The 24122-nt window shown below is 40.1% G+C and overlaps 1 protein-coding gene across 3 annotated transcripts; it reads left to right on the top strand.

The window, feature by feature from the left end:
• The first annotated feature begins 15688 nt into the window (after nt 1-15688).
• On the top strand, nt 15689-23268 carry LOC131318958 (probable serine/threonine-protein kinase PBL19). Of its 3 annotated transcripts, none has more exons than XM_058349049.1 (5): nt 15689-15917; nt 16905-17311; nt 19423-19683; nt 21430-21552; nt 22560-23268. In XM_058349049.1, exons 2-5 carry the CDS (start codon nt 16961-16963, stop codon nt 23109-23111), a joined length of 1287 nt encoding a protein of 428 aa, XP_058205032.1. In that variant the 5' UTR covers nt 15689-15917; nt 16905-16960; the 3' UTR covers nt 23112-23268. The 3 variants fall into 3 exon arrangements, with proteins under 3 accessions (XP_058205032.1, XP_058205024.1, XP_058205017.1); XM_058349041.1 differs by having other exon boundaries at nt 15695-15917; nt 16902-17311; XM_058349034.1 differs by having other exon boundaries at nt 15695-15917; nt 16894-17311.
• Nucleotides 23269-24122: the final 854 nt, after the last annotated feature.

The raw sequence follows: 24122 nt of genomic DNA, 5'->3' as shown, positions 1-24122 counted from the left end.
CCAAGCCGAGGCCACAAACAAGACCGTTTGTGCCGGGATCAAGCGTCGACCAAACTCCAAGAGAGGCAAATGGGCTGAAGAGTTACCACGAGTTTTATGGGCTTACCGTTCTACACCAAGGCGCTCCATTAGCCAGACACCATTTTCAATGGCATTCGGAATGGAGGCCGTAATACCACTGGAGTCGAAGTTCCCAACCCTCAGAACGAAAACATTCAACCCCAAGACCAACGCCGAAGCTGTGGAACAAGAACTGATTTTGGCAAAGGAAAAGCGTGATGACGCTCGACTCAAACTCGCCGAATACCAACAACATGTGGCCAAGGGATATAACCGAAGTGCGTGCACCAAGACCTTCAAACTAGATGACTTGGTTTGGCGAAAAGTGGTGCAAGCAAGCAAGAAAACGAAATTTAAACACAACTGGGAAGGACCTTTTCGTATTGTCAAGATTGCTAATGAAGGTGCTTACGTGCTGGAGGACATGAATGGGAAAGTTCTCACCAACCCATGGAATGCACAGAATCTGAAGAAGGTATACATATGATCAACTTTTTCCAGATTCACTCTATGCTCGGCCACATATCATTAGTTAATCTTTGATTTACCAACTCTACATTTTGTCAACATTTGGGCTTCGGCCTCATTATCTATTGTACTTAATCTCAAGAACGGCTTCAGCCCTTAGCTTTTAATTTTTCCTTGTATTCCAACGTTTCCCAATACCAAGATGAATCTTGTTCGGCAAATGATGACTTTTATCTTGTTGCAATCAAGCTTCCAATACTTTTTAACTCACCCTCGGCAACTTCTGCCAACCACAAACAATGACTTAGGTCATACCCACAAACGGCATTCATGCCCTCGCTTCGACCACTATTGCTGCCCTAAGAAGCGAAAAAACAGGACATATGGTCCACCGAGCCTAAAACACATTTTATGACTGAAATGTAGGCTCCGGTTCGGCTTGGCAAGACACTAAGGTCGGCCACAGCCCGGCTACACTCACGTTTCGGTGAGAAAGCCACCCACAAACATTTAACAGCATTAAGTTCCTAATACCTTGGCTAGGGGCTGGCAAATTTTTGTCGAGCCCCAACCACGGTTAGGGGGCACCTATCCAACTTTTTTGTTTGCTAAAACTAAGTATTATCACCCAAACGGGCATAAGAGCCGAAGCCAACAACAAGCTCGGCGATCGATCAATTCAATTCGACTATTCTACTTTGGTCAAGGCTTGGCACCTATCCAACTACAGTTCAACAATTTCTACTCTACTACTTAGTCGAACCAAAACCAAAGTGGGGGCAACGGATAACAACCATTTCAAAAAAGCAAGCATATCAAAAATCCTTCCAAGGCAAATGGTTAAAAAGAAGACATTCATTCAAAAACACAAACGCTGCAGATATCCCTAGCTGGGAGGCACGGCGCGGTATATTGTTCAGTGCCAACCCCCACAAACTATTACACACTGGAACGATAAAATCCAAAGCTTGGATCCGCCTAGTCAAGAAGTTTAGTTCAAGAACAAAAACTGACAAAAGTCGAGCAAGAAACAAGTAGACCAACTTCCTCTCACTCCCCAGCAGCATCCTTGGCAGGAATATCAGCCTCGGCATTCGCGTCGACATTCATTGCCACGACAATTGTTTCTTCGGCCATGCTCATAGCAACATTGCTTTCATGCTCAGCAATGACCTGCTCAGGGTTGTCAGTTTCCTCCTTTTTACCACCATCAGACCCGTTTTCGCCCTCAACGTCTGAGACATCTTCAATATCTTCCTCACTCTCAGGATACTCCTCTAGTGGGAGAGGTTCACATTCCTCGGCTGTATAGGGAAGTTCAAGCTCGTGAACGACGGGAGTAGGAATTGACTTGGTGAGATTCATGTCAACCTCCAGCTGAAGGACACCACATGCAGCCTTCACCCCATCTCTATAACTTTTCCTGTAGGCGACGGGCATCCTGAGCTCAATCTCCTCATTCACCATCTTCCGAGCCTCTCGAACGTACTCAGCTCCAACTCGGTCGTAGCCTGCCTGAAAGGCCTTCCCATCAACCTCCTTCATCTTTCTTTTCTCTCTCCGCTGAACCTCCCCCAGCTCGCGCTCGGCATTCTTTGCCTTCCCCATAGCATCATCTATCGCCGCCTTAGCCTTGGCAGCCTTCAGGGTGGTCTTCAATGACTTCGTCTTGTTGCACTCGGCTTTGAGATCGTCATGGTATCGAGCCCTCTCAGCCGACGTTAGGTCAACCTTGTTGTAAGCTCGGAGCAATGCCTGCCCGGCCTGCACAAAAGGATGTATCAAGATCGGGAAGAAAAAAGATAAAGTTGAGAAGAGGTTAGGATCGGACAAACCTGCACCAAGTAGGCACTGGCATGGATCAGGCTCGGTTGAATATCTTCAAGCACCTTTTCCATGTCGTTCGGCAGTGCGAGACCATGGAGCATTGTGACTGCAAGACCAGACTCCATTTTCACACTGTCATCAGCAGATATCACTCTTCCATCTGCAAGGGCAAAAGAAGGAGAGAAATCTCGCACTACCGTTTGGCTGGCCGTACCGACCGATGTCTGCACGGCCTTCGAGCCACTAGGAGCTAATGACTCGGTTTGCTCCTTCTCCGTCGGAAGAGGTGTCGGAGGCCTGGCTGGAAAAAAGTCCCTCGTAACTTTTTGTCTCTTCTCAACAGGCTCGGCAGTGTCAAACATGTTTGGCTGAGCCCTAGAGGCATCCTTGAGATTGACGCGAACAACATTTTGCCGAGACATCTCTTCAATAAACTCAAGTACTGTGGTTGGTCCTAAGGGGGACGTTGATACCTGGATAGTTGACTTGTTTGCTTTCTTGAAACCAAAAATCTGGCTTCCTGAAAGAAGGAAATTTTACTCTCAGCTCTTTCACCTTCTTGGATCTTCCCGTTTGCCTTTTTCCAGACTGATGCTCACCTCCCTTTTTCTTACCACCAACTTTCTTGCTCGGCTCCTCCTCCTTCTTCTTCCTTTTCAACTTTCCTTTATATGAAGGAATATAGCCCAACAAAGTCGGTGCGTCTCGATAGATCTGTGGCTTCAAGACATCTACATGTTTTTCGACGACCAAAGATTACTGAGTCTTTGTTATCGCTCGGTGATTTGCAAAGAATTGACACGATCAGCGTTGGAGAATCAAAACACGGATTAAAAATCAAGTTCGGCGAAACAAAAAGAATTATCAACGACCTCTGAAATCCTTGACCTTCGGCACATTGGATCTACATACTGTTTGGTTGCCGAACTCATAGTTACCATTTACCTCGACATAAAAATTTGCCCACTTATCGGTGTCAAGTAGACCATCTATCAACGACTCCTTTTCCCTACGCGTCGATAGGTATCTACGCTTGGTCCGCCCATGCTTCGACATTATGTACGTGTGGAAAAGGTCGGCAACCGTGAACTCTAGATTGTGGAGCTCCTTGAGTTTTATCACAGACATCACTATTCTATAACTGTTAATGGCAAAATAGTGAGGAACAAGGCTGAACCGAGCCAAGAGTTCCTCAAGAATGGATGAAGAGTGAATCGCAGCCCCGGCCTCACATATAGCCATCAAAGGCATAATGATATGCTCGGGACGGTGCTCCCTCTGGTCCCTTATCATGTTGCTAGCCACTTGGCTAACAACAACATCGTCGGGGATGTTATAGTCTCAGCAGAACTTCTGGTACTCACTAGGTTGTCCGCTAAAGTAATGGGCGTGGGGGCAAACCTGACCCCTCTCGTAGAAGTCGGCGACGTCTCTATTTTCGGACGAGGCCTCACTATGTCCAGATCGTGCAGAGGAGGTCGCTTCGGCTTGAGAATGGAATCTAGATTCAGCCTCTGGCCCGAGCTGGGGCTCGGCCTCGGAACGAGTAGATGGAGTGAAAGATATCTCAGGTTCGGTGTTGAACCCGTTGGCATCGTATTCATAGTCGCATTCGACGTTAGAATCACTGGAGAATGACATGTTCGAAGCAATTGAAGAGGTCTGTCGTCGGCCTTAGTGCCTCTCCAAGTACTCTCGGATAACTAAATCTCCGGAGTCGTCCCTCGAACTTTCAGAGTCGGATGAGATGATAATGACTAGGTGAGCCAGACCTAACAAAACAAAGGAAAATATAATGAGGAACCTCGTTGTCGACCAAAAGGCAAGGATCTCACTACGCTCGGCTACCCTACTGGCCCACCCTACGTCCTATAGGGACTCAAGCTCGAGAAACATGAGAGATTCGAGTCATGGAACTTGGCCAACACCAGCATCAGCCAAGCCCACCAGCATCAAAACTGGGGCTCGGAAGAACAGATTGAAGGCAAAGATGAACAGCCTGTTCATCTTAACCCATGTACTGTTCACACAGAACAGAGAGTCCCCAAAAACCCGTGAAAATGGGGTAAAATAAAAAAAAAGGAGCATGAACGATTGCAGGAAAGCAAAGAGAAACAAGATTGGAACAAATACCTGGAGTTTCTGGGAGATCTGCTGGTGGATTGACGAAAAGTTAGAGCTGGAAGATGAACAGACGGAAGGAAGAGCTCTGGTAATGGAGGTTTTAAGAGAGAAAATTTTTGTAACCCTCTCTCTCCTCTCTTCCCCTTTTATAGAGAAAGAATTAGGGTTTCGAATTTTCTGCCCGTTATTACACTGCCGAACCAATAGCCAGTCGACACCCGACATGTGGCAATGATAGGACAACCTTGCAGAATTTCACGTGTGCCAGCAGTCCTCCCATCAGCCGTACTCAGTCGTGGAGAGACACCTGGCGTCCCTCCATTGGTCTTTGCCTATGGCGGTTGTTGAAAAACGATTGAGGCTCGGCCAAAATTCTACCCCGCAACCATAATTCACGTCCGGCATTCAAAAGGTTCAGCCGAAGTTCAACGTCAATCCCTACCACGCGCTCGGCGACGATAGAGATTGAGGGGCTATTTTAGCGGGCCAAACGTAATCGTCCACACCTAATCGTCATGACTGTACTTGAGACTGGGCTCGACTTTACGCCGAGACTTATCAGTTACCGGAGTTGCACTCATCTCACGCCTGGCGCCAGGGGAGTTTCGCCTTAGCTCGGCCACCTTTTTGGGAGATAGCTTTGCTGGACAGTCCTTCGACTAAGTTGCCCTCCAGGGTCGGATAAATATGGGGCTCGGCCACCTGCTACACCACACATGCTTCTCCACATGCAGAAACGGTTACGCCGAAGGATAATCATGAGCGCACATGGGATGTGTCAGCTCACACAAAAATGGTTACTAGATCTATTCGGTGATGTTACAATGACGCCATCTGGATCGTGCAAAAGCACATGCTCGTGCTTGGGGAGCAAGGCAAAGAGATTCTTTAAATACTGAAGGATGACAACCCTAAGAGATACACGCTACAAAACACTAAAACCCTAGTCTCCTGCTTTACTCTCTGCACATACTCATCCTCTCGTCGGAGGGCCTTGCCAGGCAACTCCCAGCCAGGTCTTAGTCTTGCGTTCTCTGTGCAGGTTAGAGAGAGAAGGTTGGGAGATCAGTGAACCAGCGGAGGAGGAACTTGAATCGAGGACCACAGGCCACACAAATAGAGTCCATTTCAAATAAGGTGGTCCTCATGTTAGTTAAACATTTTAGTTAAAATGCGGACATCCTCATTTCTTTCATTTTCCTATCGAATTTTGATGATCTGAGCCGCTTAATGTGATCAGAACGTGATTTTAAGTATGCTCATAAAAAATTAGCAAAAAAAAATGACTGGGAAGGGCTTCATACGAACAGTTTAAAAAAACTGTTCAAATCAAGTCTTTCTCGGTAATTTTTTTTACCGATTACCCTTAAAATCACATTCTGAACACATTAAGCGGCTCGAATCATCGAAATCCGATTGGAATATGGAAATCCACATTTTAAAAGGTTCTCATTTGAAACTTTGTATTATTTTTTTTTTCCGGTCAAACAGGAATTTAGAATGATAGTATATGGCATTGGCCATTTTCGGAGGGGTTGGCCATTTTCTTCGGGGGGGGAGGGGGGGGGGGTGTGGGTTGTACTGTGTAGAAGAGAGAGAATTCCGGATTTTCGGTGGGGGGGGAGGGGGGGGGGGGGTTGTACTGTGTAGAAGAGAGAGAATTCCGGATTTTCGGTCGGGGGTGGTGGTGGGTGGGTTGTACTGTGTAGAAGAGAGAGAATTCCGGATTGTAGAGCAGTGGCCACATAAATTGAAGTCACGGGGGGGAGTGGTTTCTTGGACGTTGACAAATGTCCGCAAATAACTTCCCACCTTGGCTCTTTGGATGCCAAATATCCATAAGTACTGCTTCAGTTTCACATTCGAAATAAAAAGGAAATGATTTTGCTATTTCTTTTTTTTGTTAACGTTATTTCTCTGCGAATGTATTTTTGCTTTAAAAATATACTTACAAAGAAATGACGTTAACAAATAAAGAAGTGACAAAATCAACGGCCAAATAAAAGCCCAACTGCTCCTGAGGATCATTTCACCTTCTGTAACTAAAAAAAAAAGTCAATTTGCCCAGGTTCATTGTTTAGGGCCTCACGTGTCAATAGGAAGAAATGGACCACTTGTTTCTTCCTTTGGAAGCTTCGCCGCAGAGAGGAGAGAGAGAGAGATAAATAATCAGGGTCTGGTCCGAAAAAAAAAAACAAAAAAATTGGGTGGGTGGGTGGATGGGTCCCACGCTGAGGGTGACATCATCTTTTGTGGGTCTTTTAAGGATAAAATCTTTCTTTGTACGTTAACATCTCTAAAATATCTTTAGAGAACTCAAGAAGGATCCAAAAAAAATGATTTGTGGGGGCGGGCACATGTGTGAGGCATATATCCATAGCAGAGCTGTGTAGAATCTATAGAGAATTTTCAACACGGGTCAATCGGGTTGACAGATTGTCACGTGTGTAGCACAGTTCTTCTTAAAACAGCCCCTTTGCCCCTTTACCCAATTAAGGATCCGTTTCGGAAATTTTTTAAAAAAATAAATATTTATTTTTCCACTTTTAATTCAAAAATAAGAAGGGGCATTTCACAAAAAGTTTTTTTAAAAGTTCATTTCACATTTTCAAACTCAAAAATAATGTAAATGGAAAAAAAAAATTTAATTTTTTTTGCACCGTATTAAATATCTCAATGAGATCTATCAAACAAGATCCATAGTGGTAGGAAAATTATTTGCGTAAACACATGATTTTTGAATTTGAAGTTGCCTTATACAAAAAATAAGACTGTTGCTATGATAATGGGCGCAGGCGGAGGGAAATCGTACCCGCGGCCTCGCTGGGCCGTCTCCGGCCACCGGACGGCCGATCCGAGCCGTCCAAAAATTCTATAAAAAAAAACCGAGGGGGCTCACGCGAGAATCAATGGCATCCGAGGTGTGTAGGGTGCTCGGTTATCATATATACACGGAAAATGGGTACTCGGATCAAGCACCCTACACACCTCAGATGCCATTAATTCTCGCATAAGCCCCTTCGGTTTTTTTTTTTAGAATTTTTGGACGGCTCGGATCGGCCGTCCAGTGGCCGGAGACGGCCTGGCGAGGCTGCCGGTACGATTTCCCTCCCGGCGCCCATTGGTACCTATATAAATTCTACTAAAATAATTACCACCCTTCTTATTTTTCGAAACAACCCTTCTTATTCAACAAAAAATAAGTTCTTAATTCCTTTATGGAACACAGCCTTAAGCAGTTAACCGAAGATAAGAAATCAAACAAGAACATCTGCAAGAAATGAAGAAAAAACAAAATGCTGGTGAGAAAATGACCTTTCTCAAAACCCCCAATTATTTCTCTCACCTGCCATCTTTGTATAGTGACTTTGGTATTTCTTAAACTATACTTCACTGGCTAAGTGACAGCTTCCCCTGAAAGATGTTAGATTTTTTTTTAGGATGTGGGGAATGGACGAGTCCAGCTACTCGTACAGAAAAATTGGTAAAGATTTTGTACATAATTTTTTGTGGGGCTCAATACGGGTCCCACACAAATGATCTAAACCGATCAATAAATGTAAAATATTTTTTCAAGGGCTCCTGCAAAAATTCAGTTCAATCCGCTACTTATAGGTGTTCAATCCAATCATCTAATTTTTCATTTAAATTTCAGAATATGAAAAAGTTAGATGATTAGATCGAATATCCATAAGTATCGGATTGAGCTGAATTTTTGAGAGGGCCCTTGAAAAAATGTTTTACATTTAGTGAACGGCTCGGATCATTTGTATGAGACCCGTAGTGAGCCCCATAAAAAATTATGTACAAAATCTGTACTAATTTTTCTGTACTCATAGACTTTCTGCTTGGATATCCCTTTCTTCTCGAAAGATGTTGATTTGAAATCTTTAAACCCAAGTGGTGAGACATCTCTTTACCATGTGATCATTAATTACTGATCACAGAATGTAAATTTCAATATTTATTTAAGGAAAAATTTCTTTTATATCCCTTCGATTTTGACCAAAAATTCATTTTGGCCATTTACCTTTTAATTTCGGCGTAAAATTACTTTGACTTTCCAATTTTTTTTAATGTCATCCTGTAGAAGGAATCCGTTTTCTTTGAGTCCTGCTATAGGGACCGACGGCCGCGCCGGGCCGTCTCTGGCCACTGGACGGCCAATCCGAGCCGTCCAAAAATTCAATAATAAAAAAAACGAGAGAGCCGGCGCGGGAATCAACGGCATCCGATATGTATAGGGTACTTGATCCAAACACTCTATATATCCCTAAAAGATGACATTGAAAAAAATGGAAAGTCGAAATATTTTTATGCCAAAATTGAAAGGTGAAGATCAAAGGGATATAAAAGAATTTACTCTTTATTTAAGCTTAGATATATCGATTTTAAAATGTACATTGATTACACAAAAGTATAGATATATTATCCAATATATTTTGAAATATTGAGCGAGTCCTTACTCCTTACGAATCACAATTCAATTCGCTTCATGATTCCTAGAAAGAGTTAATCCATTTTTCATTTCGATTCACGATTTGACAATCTTGACTCATATAAATACTGCGTGCAAACCGTTTTTGTTTGCTTTGGGTTCTTTTTCTTTTTGTTTTTGTTTTGAAGAGCCAATTCCATATCATTTCAAAAGCTCGAAGGCATTACAGATTTCATCATAACATATAGGAATGAACCAAAATTATCAAAACCTATATGCGAGCACATGCACCAATCGCAGGCTCAATGGCACCAAATGCAAAAGCAGGCCAACGAGTACATTAGACATAAAAACTATTCACAGAAAAGATAGTAGAGAATCCTACAAGAACACCCAACTCAAATCCTCAAAATACGCATAGATGAAATCTAAACAAGCACCACTCTACAACGGGAGGGAGAGACCTCCACAAAGGCAGGAGACAGACCTCCCACGGAGATTAACAAATAAAAAAAGAGATCGAAAAAAAGAATGAAATGAAAACTCCGGCAATAGAACCATGTCGCTAGACCCGCCGTACCGAATTTGACAACTTATTCATCGAAGGAGCAAAGTCAAGCCATCCCGGGGGCACCTCCAAGCAAAACCCTAACTAGAGAAAGTTTGGAGAGAATGAAGAGCCTTTTTAGAGAGCGAAACTTTTGGACTTCTAGTCTAGTTGTAACGCCCCTAATTTTGAGTACGTTAATAAGACATTTTATTACAAAAATAAAGTTAGTTTGGCTCATTATTACATCACAAGTCTTACAAGAATACTTTTAACCAACAAAGGAGGAAACTAGGGTTCCTAACTACTGCTCCGCCTGCTCTTCCATCCTAGCAAGTCCTCGGCTCCGAAGGCCTCCAATGTATACAGCTCACCCTATTCATCTATGAGGTCTGACACATTATACCGGCGTCGCCACCAATATAAATGTCAGGGTCACCAAAAGGTAACACCATAAGCTACAAAAACTCAATAGAGTAACTTATACCCACTAACCCTTAACTTACGAGCAAACGATCGTAAATTCAATGCTTTGCACATAGTTCATACATATTCGGCAAACAGTTAACAATGACACATCTGCATTCACTATTCAACTAACGTTGGTGTCAATGATTTTCTAAGTTTCTCCTATGCGACTCGTCGTGGACCGTGTCTCCATTTATCACTTACCAAATCAACATTTTCAAAATCGTTTTAACACACCCAACCTCGGTTCCGCAGTTTTGATCTCCCAAGTATCTTCACAATGGTTCCGCCGTACCGGGTTCCCATTGGCACACAATTTACATTGGCTCCTCTCCACAGATAACCAAGCCATTCCTCACCATGGTTCCGCCGCTCCGGGTTCCCTGGGAATGCACACAACCTCACAATGGTTCCACTGATCCGGATTTCCATTGGAACACACACACACATTCCCACAATGGGCAAGTCCAGCCACATTGCGATTTCAAAACACACCTTGTCATTAACACACCCTAGGTGTCATGTTTCTATCTTGATTTTTGTGTCTCGTCACATGCATAGACTCCACGGTAGGACTTTTCACGTATACATAAATCATTCATTGAAATCTTGAAACTAAACTAGCAAGATCATCCAACTCTATGTTATTTAGCATGCTCAAATCACAACTTAAAGCATAACACCACATGTACGGATGCCTTTGGAGTGAAATTCACTTATGCTTTATCACACCACAAGTAATACAAAAAATTCATATATGCATGCTCATAACCATCCCAAAGATCAAAATATGAATACTTTCATGCATTTCGATATACAAACAACATACAATATACGTAGAGTAGGTAAGTAGAGGTATTCTACATATACTTAGAGATAGCGTATATGGGACTCTACCTTTCTTCTTGGCGGTTGGTCGGTTTTTGAGAGTTGGTTGTTGGTTTTGCGAATCGGCGGCGTAACGGCTTCGGTTTGCTTCGAAAGGAAGAGAGATGGATTTTCTCTTCCTAGAAACAACTTTGCTAACTAAACTAGGCTACTTTAAAGATCTAGGGGTGATTTTTGGAGGTAGTTTGGTGGTAGCTCTCAAGAACTTCAAGAAAACTCAAGAAACTTGAACTTTGAAACTTGAAAAGCTTAGAAATTCTAGAGAGAAGTTGGAGCAATGAGTGAAGGTGTGAGTTTAAGCTTGGAATGGCTTGCTATTTATAGGCTAAGGCTCATTCTCTCCTCTCCCTCACCCGAATGCTCCCTCTCTCTCCTATCTTTGATTTTTTTCACCTTTCAAGCTTGATTGAAGGCTTGATGGATTAGGTCAAGGGTTGCTTGCACATCTCCCACCTAGTTCTAGGCTTGCATGGCTAGATTTGGTACTTTGGATTTGATTTTGGAAAGATTTGTGGAGGAAAAGAGGGGTTGCACAAGATTTGGTGATTAAAAGAACATAAAAGGACATTGGAAGATAGATTTTGCTTGGACGAATATATAACCATAGATTGAAAGGATATAAGAAAATCATGGAAGATCAAGGCAAGGTACAATCCACTCTCTCCCTTTCTTCCTTTCTCTTTCTCTCTCTCTCTCAGCCTTCCTCTCTCTCTCTCTCTCTCTTACATATATACATGTACTTCCATATCCAAGTAATATATATATATATATATATATATATATATATATATATATATATATATATATAAACACACACACACACATGTCCAAGTATATATATAATAGTACCATGAAATCTAGTAAGATTTCCAAGTATCCTATAAAAAATTGAAAGGTCAAGATTTCCTATTAAAATAACCTAATAGGCACATGTTCCATTATAATAGTAGATTATGTACTTAGAGTATCTTAGGGTAATATATTATAAGGTACATATACACATATCTTTAATGATATAATCACATGGAAAATCTAGGATGTGATTTATTAAATAAATCCTAGTACTAGGTTGTAAGACCAACTTATTATCCAATGGATAATATTTTTCCTTGCATTTTTTGACCAATGGATAAAAGGAATAAGGTAATATATATTCGAAAAATATTTGAAAAATGTGTATATAAGTCTATATACAACTATTTATGAGTACTTTATCAAATCTAGCACAAAATATCTTTGATAGAAAATCTAGGTTTTCTATTGTCCAATGGATAAAATTTTCCCTAACTTTTATTGTCCACCGGGTAAAGGTTCATCTAGGATTAGGAAATTATAACTAGGTGAATTGGTAGTTCGGTTCCTCCAACTAATCGGTTGGAATCTAACTATATTAGCCAAGTAGGGCTTTTAATCAAGAAACAAATTTTTAAAGGGCTAAAATCTAATTATGACGGATTATTAAAGTTAAAAAGGAATTTTAAAGGAAATCCAAGTAATAAAAATTAAAAATTTAAATATTTAATGAAATTTTTATTTACCAAAATTCAGGGTTGTTACACTAGTAGTAAAAAATTCTCTGATGTTTGGTTTGGGTTTTGAGGGAAGTTTTTGGGTTCACCTCCAGTCCAGTAGCCTCCCTCCAATGTACTGTCTAGTTCGCATTTTGTGGGTCCATTTCGGGGCCACGTCGATAATCGGAACCGTTCATCATGTAGATCTCGTCGAGACGAGCCACCACACCAAAAATCAAGTCCATCAGATATGCATACTCGGCATATTTTCCCGGATATCAAAGGTAAGCAAGGAAGCCCTGTGCTTCGGAGGCGGCTGCCGACTGTTGATCCAATTTCTTAGCCGAAAATTTCATTGATGATTTTTGAGTGGTATTTCTGCACAAACGTAAAAATAAAAAAACTAAGTCGGTCACCGAACTATGGAAATTAAACCTGCAAAATCACAAACGACAAACATAATTTATCATGTTCTCAATAACACTGTCAGTCTAATCTAGTGTACTTTGAATCATTCTCATTGACGTAGCTTCAATGCAAATCAAATAAAATCACCATGTTGTGTCTCCATGTGTATTGTCGGCATCTCCCGAGCCCCGACTTTTCTCAAAATTTGTTTGTTTATTAATTTGTTTCTTTATTGAGCCTTGATGATTGTTGCTCACATATACTTGTATATACTTGTGCTTCCTCCTTGGCTATGCGATTAGAATTTTTGAGTGGGCAACCAAGCAGAAGGTCGGGCTTGGGCAACTCAAAGGTCGGGGCCGGCACTGTTTATAGCCGCACCCATTTTGTCTTGTAGGCTCACAAAAGTGAGCTTGATACGGTAGTAGAAGGAGAAAGAGGAAGAAATATTGGTTTCCTAATTCTATTTTGATTGATAAGGAGAACCCCTCCAAGACATTGCTTTGTCGGCCTTTTGCAATCAAGCTAAATTACAAATATTATTCGCAATAATTCAGAAAACGATGAGAATCGAACGAAGATCTAGAAATTAACCAGAGTTTTTTCGTTTAAAAACTTGCTAGGGGTTGAAATGATATTGCATATCTCACGATTAGTTTATGTCTAGGATCTGAGAATCAAGATTGTATCCTCCTCCTAACCACCTTCATCGGCAATATGAAAGTGCCGCCCCCTTTGCTTTCACTTGAAGTTTTTTTCTTCTTAAAAAAAAACAAAAAGTAGTTTAATTTCGACTGGTTATGGCCTTTTCTATTATTTATGAGTTTCTGGTATAAATATTTTACTTTTTTTAAAATCTTGTACCGGAAAAATGAAAAAAAAAATGACCCAAATAATTAAAAAGATAAAGATAAGTCAAAGTTTCTACTTCATCCGTCCATTTTTAAGTGTCCAGCTTCGTAACTTTAACTTATTAAGAAGACATCATCATTACACATTTCACATCAATTTTTATCTCCACTTTTTCTACTTTCTCTATGGAAATATCATCATTACATATTTCGCATCAACTTTTACCTCCACTTTTCTTACTTACCCTCTATGAAGGCATCATTATTACACTTTTGGTCACTCACTTTTCAAAATGGAATCTATTTATTGGGGCAAAATGAAAAATGTACCAACGTTTATCTATTAATTTTATAAAATGGACACTGATTAAGGAATAACAAAAAATAAAATTCTGGACTCTAAAAGAGGGATGAAGAGAGTAGCTTATTTCCGCTTTTGAATAACTCTATTTTGTTGTACCTTTTCAATTTTTCCCACAACGCAACAAACCCTAAAATATTAAGTAGACCATAAGCTTGGAAAAAGTCATTAAAGGCACTAGTTAGATAGACGAAAAGAAATCAAAGTGAAGACTTCCTTCTTATAATACGCGCTTAATGCAAGGACTCCACTTACTTTTTAACGTTTTCTTTACCCATGTCCAGTCAACCAATTAATGAAATTTTATTTTATTTGGAGCCAAATTTGACCTCAAAATTCAATGGTCCTAAAGTATAAATCCTTATCCTATGGACCTTATACACTCCTTATTGTGGACCCCAGTTTTTTTACCTCAGTTATGCTCGCTAAAATTTGTACTTTATAATTGTGAACCCGCTGATTTACATTGAAAATTACAATAAAATAGTCCCGGGCAATATAAAACACAGCTGGTTGACAAGAAACCAACCATAATGTAACAAAACGAATAGCCTTCAACTTAGCTTATTTACAGGGATCCGGGGTGCTTTAGTGCCCAATGTAAAGCGTGTGTAGGGAGATATACAACCGTTTATCTCATTAATCAACGGTCCATGTTAAAAACAATCGTTTACCGGTAAAAGATATTATTATCGGTCAAAATCGAAAAAATACATCGCAATCGTTGATTGATAAGATTGACGGTCTGTGTACCACACTACTCGGTGTAGTGCAGCTGGTGCACTACCGCGTTTCCCAATCCTATTTACAACCCAATGGTCCCTTAAAAAATTTCACTTTTCAAAACGATCATTAACTCTTTTCTTATCACTAAATGAGAGTGTTTATTCTCCGATGCATAACTTTTCCAAAGAAGGAGGGTATTAAAGATTATTTCACTAATCAATTAAAATTGCACAAATATTTTTAAAACCTGTAAAAATTATAAAGTAAATAAAAAAAATGGAAAGGTTCGTTGTATTCGATCATGACATGAATTTGAGAGAGTGCTTTCGTGAGCTTGTGTGCTGTTTGTTGGTGAACCAATACCACATCTTTTGATAGAAACGGGTGCTGGTAAGAGCGGGACCCAAAGACCCGTAATGTAGGGATGCACTATATAAGTGTTGTGCACCATTTTAGTCGTTTAAAAATATTTTCAATGATTGAATTTAATTAAAAGACTTGTCTCGTAAAGATTTTTTTGAAATTCATGCCAAAAATATTGAACTAAACTCACCCTTAAAGTGCACATGAATAACTCAAATTCAATGTGTAGTAAATCTGAATTATTCATGTATATTTTAAAGATCTTTTCTTTATTAATTTTCTTTTCACTTGGCATTTCTAAATCATATACTTCACTCTACAGGGTTCGCGAATCCGGCGGGACCCATTCTGTATAGCAGACCTTTTGTGGAGGACCGGGGTTGCTCCGATTGGAACACTGCTACAGTCACACCCTATGGGACACCATTTTGTCAAACCCAAGAACTATGAAAGGAAACTTTAGGTAACCATATCGGCATACACACGTGTTGGAGAGGAAGAGTGCTAGAGACAAAAAAAATGGGCAAAGAATTGACTTTTAAAATGTATATGAATGGCTCAGATTTACTGTGCAATACATTTAAGCCGTTCATGTATACTTTAAGGATCAATCTTTTGTCCATCTTCTTTGCACTTAGCATTTCTCGTTGGAGGGAGAGAGAGAGAAAGAGATGGTTCTGTTCTTCTGTCTCCCCCAGAGACGTGCCAGATATAGAAGGGAGAGCAAAAGAGAGAGAGTACTACTATTGTATTCAAATTTCAATGCGGTGACTGTGGCCAGAGCTTGTCAAACAAGTGGAAAGACTCGGTTAGAAGTAGAAGAGAGTCGGGGCAGGTGAGCAAATTCAGGAGGAAGAAGAAACACGCATACAGCCAGGTAATAAACAAAGGGAAACCCAATTCCTACCATATCCATCTCCGCGTCAGTTTTCTTCATCCAATTCTCGTTTCATGCATGTCTCGGCCCTCGGGCTTTAACCTGTTCTTCGTGACATCCTTGATTTTTCTTTCATTCATGGGTTTTCCCTTTTGATTTCTCTGGTGTTTTTTTAGTAAGACTTTATGTGGGTGTTGCGATTTGGGAATTCAGCTTCTGGGTTTTCATTATTTGTTTATTTTCTTTTCTTGTATTCACTGCGGCTTTTGACTTCTCCATCCTGAGGTGTATCGTTGCAAAAAATAAAGTGTCCCGAGGTATTTCGTCATTTTTCCTGTCAATTCCCTTTCAAATTTGTTCATCCTTTTTGTCACCTCTGAGTTTTTTTTCCCACAACAATTTCTCTTTCTTGTAGCTGGCCTCTCTCTCTCTCTCTCTCTCTCTCTCTCTCTCTCTCTCTCTAAAAAAATTGGTTACCCTGCCCTCGTTGATTTTCCATTTTTTTCGTATTTCTACCCAGGTCTTTCAATTGTAGACTCGCTTTTTTTTGTTTTTTGTTTTTTTTGTTTTTTGTTCCTGTTCAAATCTGAGGGCAATTCAGCTCTTGGGTTTTCATTTTCATGGTTTTTGTAATATTTGCTTCTTTGGCCTTTTCTTCTCACCCTGCTTTGACTTCTCCACCTCTGTACTTTCTCCATAGTTTTCCCCTGTCTTTGAATAATTTAATTCGTCCATCCGTTCATCTAATTTCAGTTTCCTTTGATTGCCGTGTATGTTTTTTCAACTACAATTTGTGTGTTATTTAATTTGGGTTTTCTTGTTGGTGCCTAGTCTCTCTCTCTCTCTCTCTCTCTCTCTCTCTCTCTCTCTCAATAGGCATATATAAAGATATAGTGTATATGTGTGTACGTATGTATTCATATCGCTATATCTGTTACGGTTCAAAGCAGCATATAAGTGCTAATGCTCGTTATAGTTTGCCAGCAGGAATTGAATGAGAGGTTAGAGATAATCTTGAAAGTTCCTATTCCATTTCCAAAGAAATGAAGTGTTTCACGTATTTCAAAGACAGAACTAGAAGTAGGGAACAAAGATCAGCGCCAATACTAGAAGACCCTAGCAAATCCGAGACATCGGCAGGTGGCAGAGAGACTAAATCTTCATGTTCAGCAACTTCACACCGTAGTATTCCGGAATTGTATGAAGAAAAGTCACAGAACTTGAGGGTTTTCTCATTCTCTGAGCTCAAACAGGCGACTAATGGCTTTAGTAGGTTACTTAAGATTGGGGAAGGAGGATTTGGAAGCGTGTACAAAGGCTCAATCAATCCTGCAGATGGACAGGGTGACTCTACTGTAGTCGCCGTTAAAATGCTCAATCGAAATAGCTTTCAGGTATTGATTTTGAGTATGATATTATGTAGTCTTGAATTCTTAAGATTGCCAACGTTTGCATACTCTCTAGAATTATATTGTATGGAACGAAATTAATGACATCTTCTTCAACGTGTGCGGTGAAAGCAAGAGATACATAATTTCCTCTGATTAGTTCCCGCATATGCGCTGGTGGAACCGTGGAAGCCCTTGGAGGGATTAAATCTTGGGCACATGGATCCTCGGTCCCCAAAATCCATGTTCCCCTGTCACAATGTGCTTCAATTTGCATGATCATGATTTTTTGGAATCACATGTTTGAGTTCCTACCGCATCTTGTGGTTGAAGTGGATTGACATAGAGTGACAGGGATTTTAAGGGCAACTATTCGTCACCTAAACATTGTGGTAGGAATCAGAATGATACCCCGTTGGATAAATCAATGTGTATCTTCAATAAGATAGGCTTTTCTGCATGGTAACTTTTGTAATATCCTTGTGAACATCGTTTTGAATTGGGTTTCAGGAATAATTATTATCAACATTAGTGTTATTTTGTTTGCTGTTGCGCCAGGTTTTCAATTTAGTATCCGAACTAAAGTTGTGAAGAAAGAAAGCTCAAGAGATGATCTCCTTCATGGCAATTTGTGTTGTAGAAACAAATAGTTTCTTCGGGAGTTTTGCTGTGGCTGATTTTAGGGCAGGACCTCATTCCTCAAAACTATCTCTGAATAGCTTGTGATAATTGAGAAGCACCTAAATCTTGTTCTGCATTGGAGCACCACCAAATTTATACTAGTGCCATTTAATGAAAATTTTGTTGCTTGAACATCAGAAAACTGATGCGCTTGGTGTCCTAAATTCTCTGGGAAATACAATTAGCAGCACCTGCTATGAATTTTGCGGCCTTTAATTACGTAGGAATGTGGCTCATGTCTTCCTGTTTGTATTTGTATGTTGTTGTAACCTTATTTTATTCCTTTCTCTTTGTAATCTCATGACAAATCTATACCAAGCATTTTGCATGATTTAATCTGCATGAAAAAGGTGTAAACTTGGGCTTTGTTTTGCTACCAATGTAAGCAACCCAACTTACTTTACCCTTTTGCATACTCCCTAAATGGGATCATTAGGCCTATAAAGTGAATCTTTTCTCCCAAAGACGGGGCTTAAATATATGATTTGTATAGGTTTTGACTCTATTTGGCTTGCCTAGCTACTTTGCAATCATTTGAGTGTTTCTCGCTAATAGTACATGGTAGTTTTAAAATCACCAGGATGGGCACCACAGCAGCATCGTGACTGATGTGGAGTTTGATTTTTGTTTAAAATTTGAACAAATGACTTGTCTTTAGAAATAGGACCAAAAGAATTGAGCTCAGTGTATGCCGACATTATGGGCATTACTTGGGATTCGATGTCTTGGAGATAATTCTGTTATGATGGTAGCTCCTTGTTGGAACTGGAATCTTCTCGTACTTCTTTCGTGAACTAACACTTGAGGGTTTACTATGCCTTCATCTCGTTGGTTGAAATTACATCTTGGTATGAGAGATTAACTCAAAAAGCTGTTGTGGAAAAATCACTGTTTATTACGAACTCTTGTTAATGTTGTCTACTTAATGGGTGGAAGAGTCAACAACTGACTAGTGATTACTAATGATTTTTTAGGTCAAAGCATCTAATTTGACATATTTAACAGAGCAGAGGATTTAGTTGACATGAGGTCTCATTTTTGTGTAAGAGGAATGCCACAATGGGGAGATTTTCGCTTTGTATCATTAAATCACGTAATGAGGAATTGGGTTTGAAAGGGGATACCCCATTTTCAACTGCTTGATTCAACCCTTTTTGCCATTTATTTACAACAAAGTCATATATTTGGATGGTCTATAGGAATGGAAATAGTTCAATCATTGTGCAGGCGGATGTATAAAAAGCCATGGATTCGGTTAATGTGAGCAGATAGCAGGAGCTCGTTGTCCCTCCTATACCTCAAATGTAGCCTACTTGTGTTAGAATCTCTGCATTATATGTCGAACAGAATTCTTGTTTGCTTAAGGCAATCTCACAATAGGCCTTTTTCTTCTGCTCTTTCGTCGTCTCTGATGATTGTTTGTCTTTTTCATGTAGGGGCATAAGCAATGGGTGGCAGAAGTACATTTTCTCGGGGTTGTGGAGCACCCAAACCTTGTCAAACTTATTGGATACTGTGCTATAGATGGAGAACGAGGGATCCAACGGCTCCTTGTATATGAGTTCATGCCAAACAAAAGCTTGGAAGATCATCTCTTCAATAAAGCTTTCCCAGCGCTTTCTTGGGAAAGGAGAGTACAGATAGCGCTTGGAGCTGCTCAAGGATTGACTTATTTGCATGAAGAAATAGAAGTCCAGGTTTTATTCATAAACTTTGTCTACTAAAAGTACATATTATCTTTAACTTCTACCAATGTTTGGACAAGTTATGATTATCCGTCGAGGTAATATTGATCAACGAAGTGATCAGGCACCGTCTGAGAAAAAAGAAGTTGTCTTCAAAGAAGTGTTTTGCACGAAACCCTCAATATGGGACAATGCCTCTACAGAAAGGATGGGATCATCAGAAGGAAACAATGCTAAAAGCCTGAAATGATTTTGTTGTTGCTGTCTCAATGACTCATTTAGAGTTAGGTAAAACATCACAGATGACCACAATGCAGGGACTAAGGCTCTGTTTTGCTGGGACATAAAACGTATTTTACCTGTTTTCCGGTGTTTGGTTGTAGAAAAGATGGGAAAAATGTTTTACTTGTAAAACCTTTTCATGCAATTAGAGGAAAATGACTTTTGAAAGAAAGTCCGCAAGTCATTTTACAAGTAGCATCCGATGTCTTTCTCGCTCAACCCAGCTGCCAAAATTCTTCTTTCCTTAAAGCCCGAATTCTCTCTCTCTCTCTCTCTCTCTCTCTCTCTCTCTCTCTCTCTCTCTCTCACACACACACACGTGCCAGATCTAAAAGTCTATTCATGAAGGCATCTCCTATTCTGTTTTTCTAACTGTTCTCTCTCTCATATACGTTATATGGACATGTATATAGAAATGTATGTTCTATTTCAACGAAGTTCTATACACAGGTTTGAGATCCCTGAATTTTCTTCCTCCCTCTCTCTGTCTCTCTCATATGGAGTACCTATCTTTAGTTTGTGTGAATTATGGGAGCCAGAATTTTGATTGCTACTGTTGTACTAGGAATTTTGTTTTCGATTCCTTAATTACCAACCAAACATTGGAAAATGAAAACGAAAATTGTCTTGTTGGCAAATTTATTTTACATGAAAAATATTTTATGTTCCAACAAATGGAGCCTAAGTCAAGGTAAGTTTGGTAAACTGGGGGAGACTTATCATTTCTGTTGATAATAACACAACGAGATCTTTCCTATTATGTTTGTGCTATTACTAGCTCAGTTAGGAGATCCTAAACATTTAATTGGTTGACTTTTTCACAGACTCAGATTGTAAAATGTTTCCACTGACGTGAAGGTCAGTTAGAAATATCAATCAACCTGATTTCTTTGTGTCTGTCAGACTGTGACCTAAACAGAAGGTTCCTTGATTGGTGGACCAAAACTTCTTGTTTAAAGTTTCAGTTTTTCTTTTCTTTTTTCCCCTTCTTGAGAGCATGGAGAATTTTAGCCATATTCTAATTGCTCTATGCTGAATAACTTTACATGTTACCAGAGAAGTCAGAAAGTGAAAACATAGGGCATGATGACCTCTTTAGAACAACTTTGGCAAATACTATATGACCTAGACACTTAGATATCATGATAGCAACATCTGTCTCACAATTTGAAGTCCCTTTTCACTCACGAAGCAGAGTAGAGCTTGGGCTGTTATTTACGTATGATATCATTGAAGCGGTCTCAGCCTAGTCGAAAGTTTTGCTTTTCTCAAAATGAATTGTTACAGCCCTTGTTTTTGTGATATTTTTCAACTTACTGTGGAATTGTTCTTGCGATTCCCAGTAAAATGAGGATTGATTTTTTTCTTTTGTTGTTATTTTGATATATTTCTGTTATGCATGTTGATATGGTTATAGAACTGAATATGTTTCCATTCATTGTGGTTATTCCAATATTGCCAATGCTGATGATGAAGGTCATATATCGAGATTTTAAAGCATCAAATGTGCTATTGGATGAGGATTTCAAACCAAAGCTTTCAGACTTTGGGCTTGCCCGGGAAGGGCCGACAGCTGGACACAGTCATGTTTCGACAGCGGTACGTATATGAACTTTATTGTGAAACTGGACCATGCGTTACACACGCACGCGATCTTTTGGGGAAGTTACTAGGCACACTCTCCTGAAAATTTTGTGATAGAATCAGGAATATAGCTTGGAAAATTGCTGAAAATTCAGACTGAGTTTGAGTAGACAAAAGTCACAATAGCATGGCAGAAGAAATTAATAGTGATACACAACAATAGTTCATGAAAGAATGCATATCTTATCATTGTAGATGTTCTAGAAATGACTTAGAATTTCCATAGTGGGTTGCTTTTTAAGGGTGTTGTGTACTACGTCATTACGCGAATTTGCGTTGAGTTCCAAATTATAGAACTCTAACTGGAAAAATCAAGCTTATATGTATACAATTAGTGAAGTAAACGGAGAAGGATTTTGCAGCATAGGCTTGCAAAAGTTTTTGTTTTCATTTTCCCTTGATTTTACTCGTGTCTTGTGAGATTAACTTGGATACTTGTTTACGTATGCTGCATTGGATCATGGATTTGGTGGGATTTATCGAGAGGAATGAAAATGATAATGAAACCAAAGAATAAATTATCCTTCTTCACCTCATTTATCTTCTTATCTTCCAAGGACATTTTCTTTCCCATGATCCAAACTCACTTCTAAAGAAATGCATGTGGATGCAATAAGTACACCAATACAATGTCAAATCTTCCCATGCCCACTTTTGTCAACATAGAAGGGATCAACTGTTGATGCATCCTATGATCTGGCTGTAGCATGCAGATGCATTCTATGATCCGGACTCTCGTAGGCTGTATTCTTCCCCTCTTAGTCTTCGGCACATAAAAGTTGCTCGTTTTCCAACACTCAAATTTTACACTTGTAATGATATATTCTGGACTCACGGAGTACTTCGATAGAAAATATAATGTATGGGGAAATTTTGATGCTTTGTTAAATGTAGATTATTTTTCTTGCTCCACCATTGTCCCCAGGGTAAAAGGTCATGAGAAACTTGCATTTTGTGATTAGGTTGTGGGGACATATGGATATGCTGCTCCAGATTACATCGAAACAGGACATTTGACGACTAAAAGCGACGTATGGAGTTTTGGTGTGGTACTGTATGAGATCCTCACTGGAAGGCGGTCATTTGAAAGAAACCTCCCCAAAACGGAGCAGAAACTTCTGGAATGGGTAAAACAGTACCCTGCCGATAGCAAAAGATTCAGCATGATAATGGACCCGCGACTTGAAAATCAGTACTCACTCGTTGGGGCCCGTAGAATTGCCAAGTTGGCGGACCGGTGTTTGGTAAAGAGCGCAAAGGATCGGCCAATGATGAGTCAGGTGGTGGAGAGTTTGAAGCAAATTATTCGGGTTTCGGGTGAGGAAAGCCCTTCGTCTGATAAGAGCTTAGAGTGCAATGAACATGATTCGGTTAACTCGGATAAGAAGCCGGAAGGGGGGGGACCTTCCGAATCTTCGAAAAGGCGGATGGCACATTTGGCGAAACTGAGCGAGCATGTCGGAGGAATCAACAGACGGAAGTTTATGATACTGCAGAGTGCTAAAGTGCCTTAGGAAGGGTGTGTTTTTTTTTGGTGTGGGAATTGGATTTTGTTATGTTGATAAGTTTGTACTGTTTTTAAAAAGCAAAAGCAAGGTACTCGAGCTCGATTTATGTGGTCTGTTCGGTTAAAAGGATAGCAACAAAAGTAATTTTATGACCTTGATTTTTTATTTTTTTTCCGAAAATGTCCCCAAAAGGAAAATGATTGTGATTCATTTTGATATGTTGGACTTGAACATCCAAGTGAATCTGAATCACTTGATGTCTTTTTCCGGAACATTTTCGAAAAACCTTTACGGGATCCCTGGCATTGCTCACAACTCACAAGCAAAACCAGCTTGCGGTACCATAGAGTTAGAGCTTGTACCGCACCTCGCTCCTCCACAGCTAGAGACCGTTTATGCCACTCTTTCTCCGGTCAATCTCTCACTTTCTCCTCTTGGTATGTGTATCTCTCCCCCTCTCTCTCTCTCCAGCTAGCTTCCCTTGGGGCTGTTGAGGGTGGAGGCTGTCGATAAGCTAGCGTCTAAAAAAAGAGGGGGAAAAGAGGCGCTGAATCTTTTTGCACCGGTCCCCTAATCGTTGAAATCTTGATTGTCGATTTTACTTTACTTTCTCAGCTATGCTAGGCTTCTCATACTTGTTTTCATCGAAAAAATCAAGGGATTTTCTCCTCATCGAGAGATTTCAACATAACACTGTTTTCTTACCGGATGCGGCCGTTCTCCACCTCCGTCATCATATTCCGGTAGGAAAAGGACAAATCTTGTGATTTCCTAATTCAGAGGGTTTATTTTGATTTGTTTGGTGGAATATGGTGTTTATGATTCAAAGTCCAGGAATAGTATTACGGCTAATTTGTGATTTTAGTTTTCGGCATCGTGTGGTTTGAACTTCCTATTTTGTTGATGCATTTGTTAAGTTTTTTGGATCCATCAGTATTGATGGCCATTAGAAATCAATCTCCTTCCGATACTGTCTATAAACGTACTGCAAGCTACTATATCTCAAATTTTCAAGCT

This window comes from Rhododendron vialii, chromosome 1a (genome assembly GCF_030253575.1).
Source record: "Rhododendron vialii isolate Sample 1 chromosome 1a, ASM3025357v1".
NCBI lineage: Eukaryota > Viridiplantae > Streptophyta > Magnoliopsida > Ericales > Ericaceae > Rhododendron > Rhododendron vialii.
Note: the sequence above shows the minus strand (reverse complement) of the source record. Positions and strands in the feature narration are given on the sequence as shown.

Coding starts and splice junctions, on each gene's coding strand:
- LOC131318958 (XM_058349049.1), top strand. CDS start 16,961: ATGAAGTGTTTCACGTATTTCAAAGACAGAACTAGAAGTAGGGAACAA. Junction 17,312..19,422: donor TCAATCGAAATAGCTTTCAG/GTATTGATTTTG, acceptor TTTTTCATGTAG/GGGCATAAGCAATGGGTGGC. Junction 19,684..21,429: donor ATGAAGAAATAGAAGTCCAG/GTTTTATTCATA, acceptor CTGATGATGAAG/GTCATATATCGAGATTTTAA.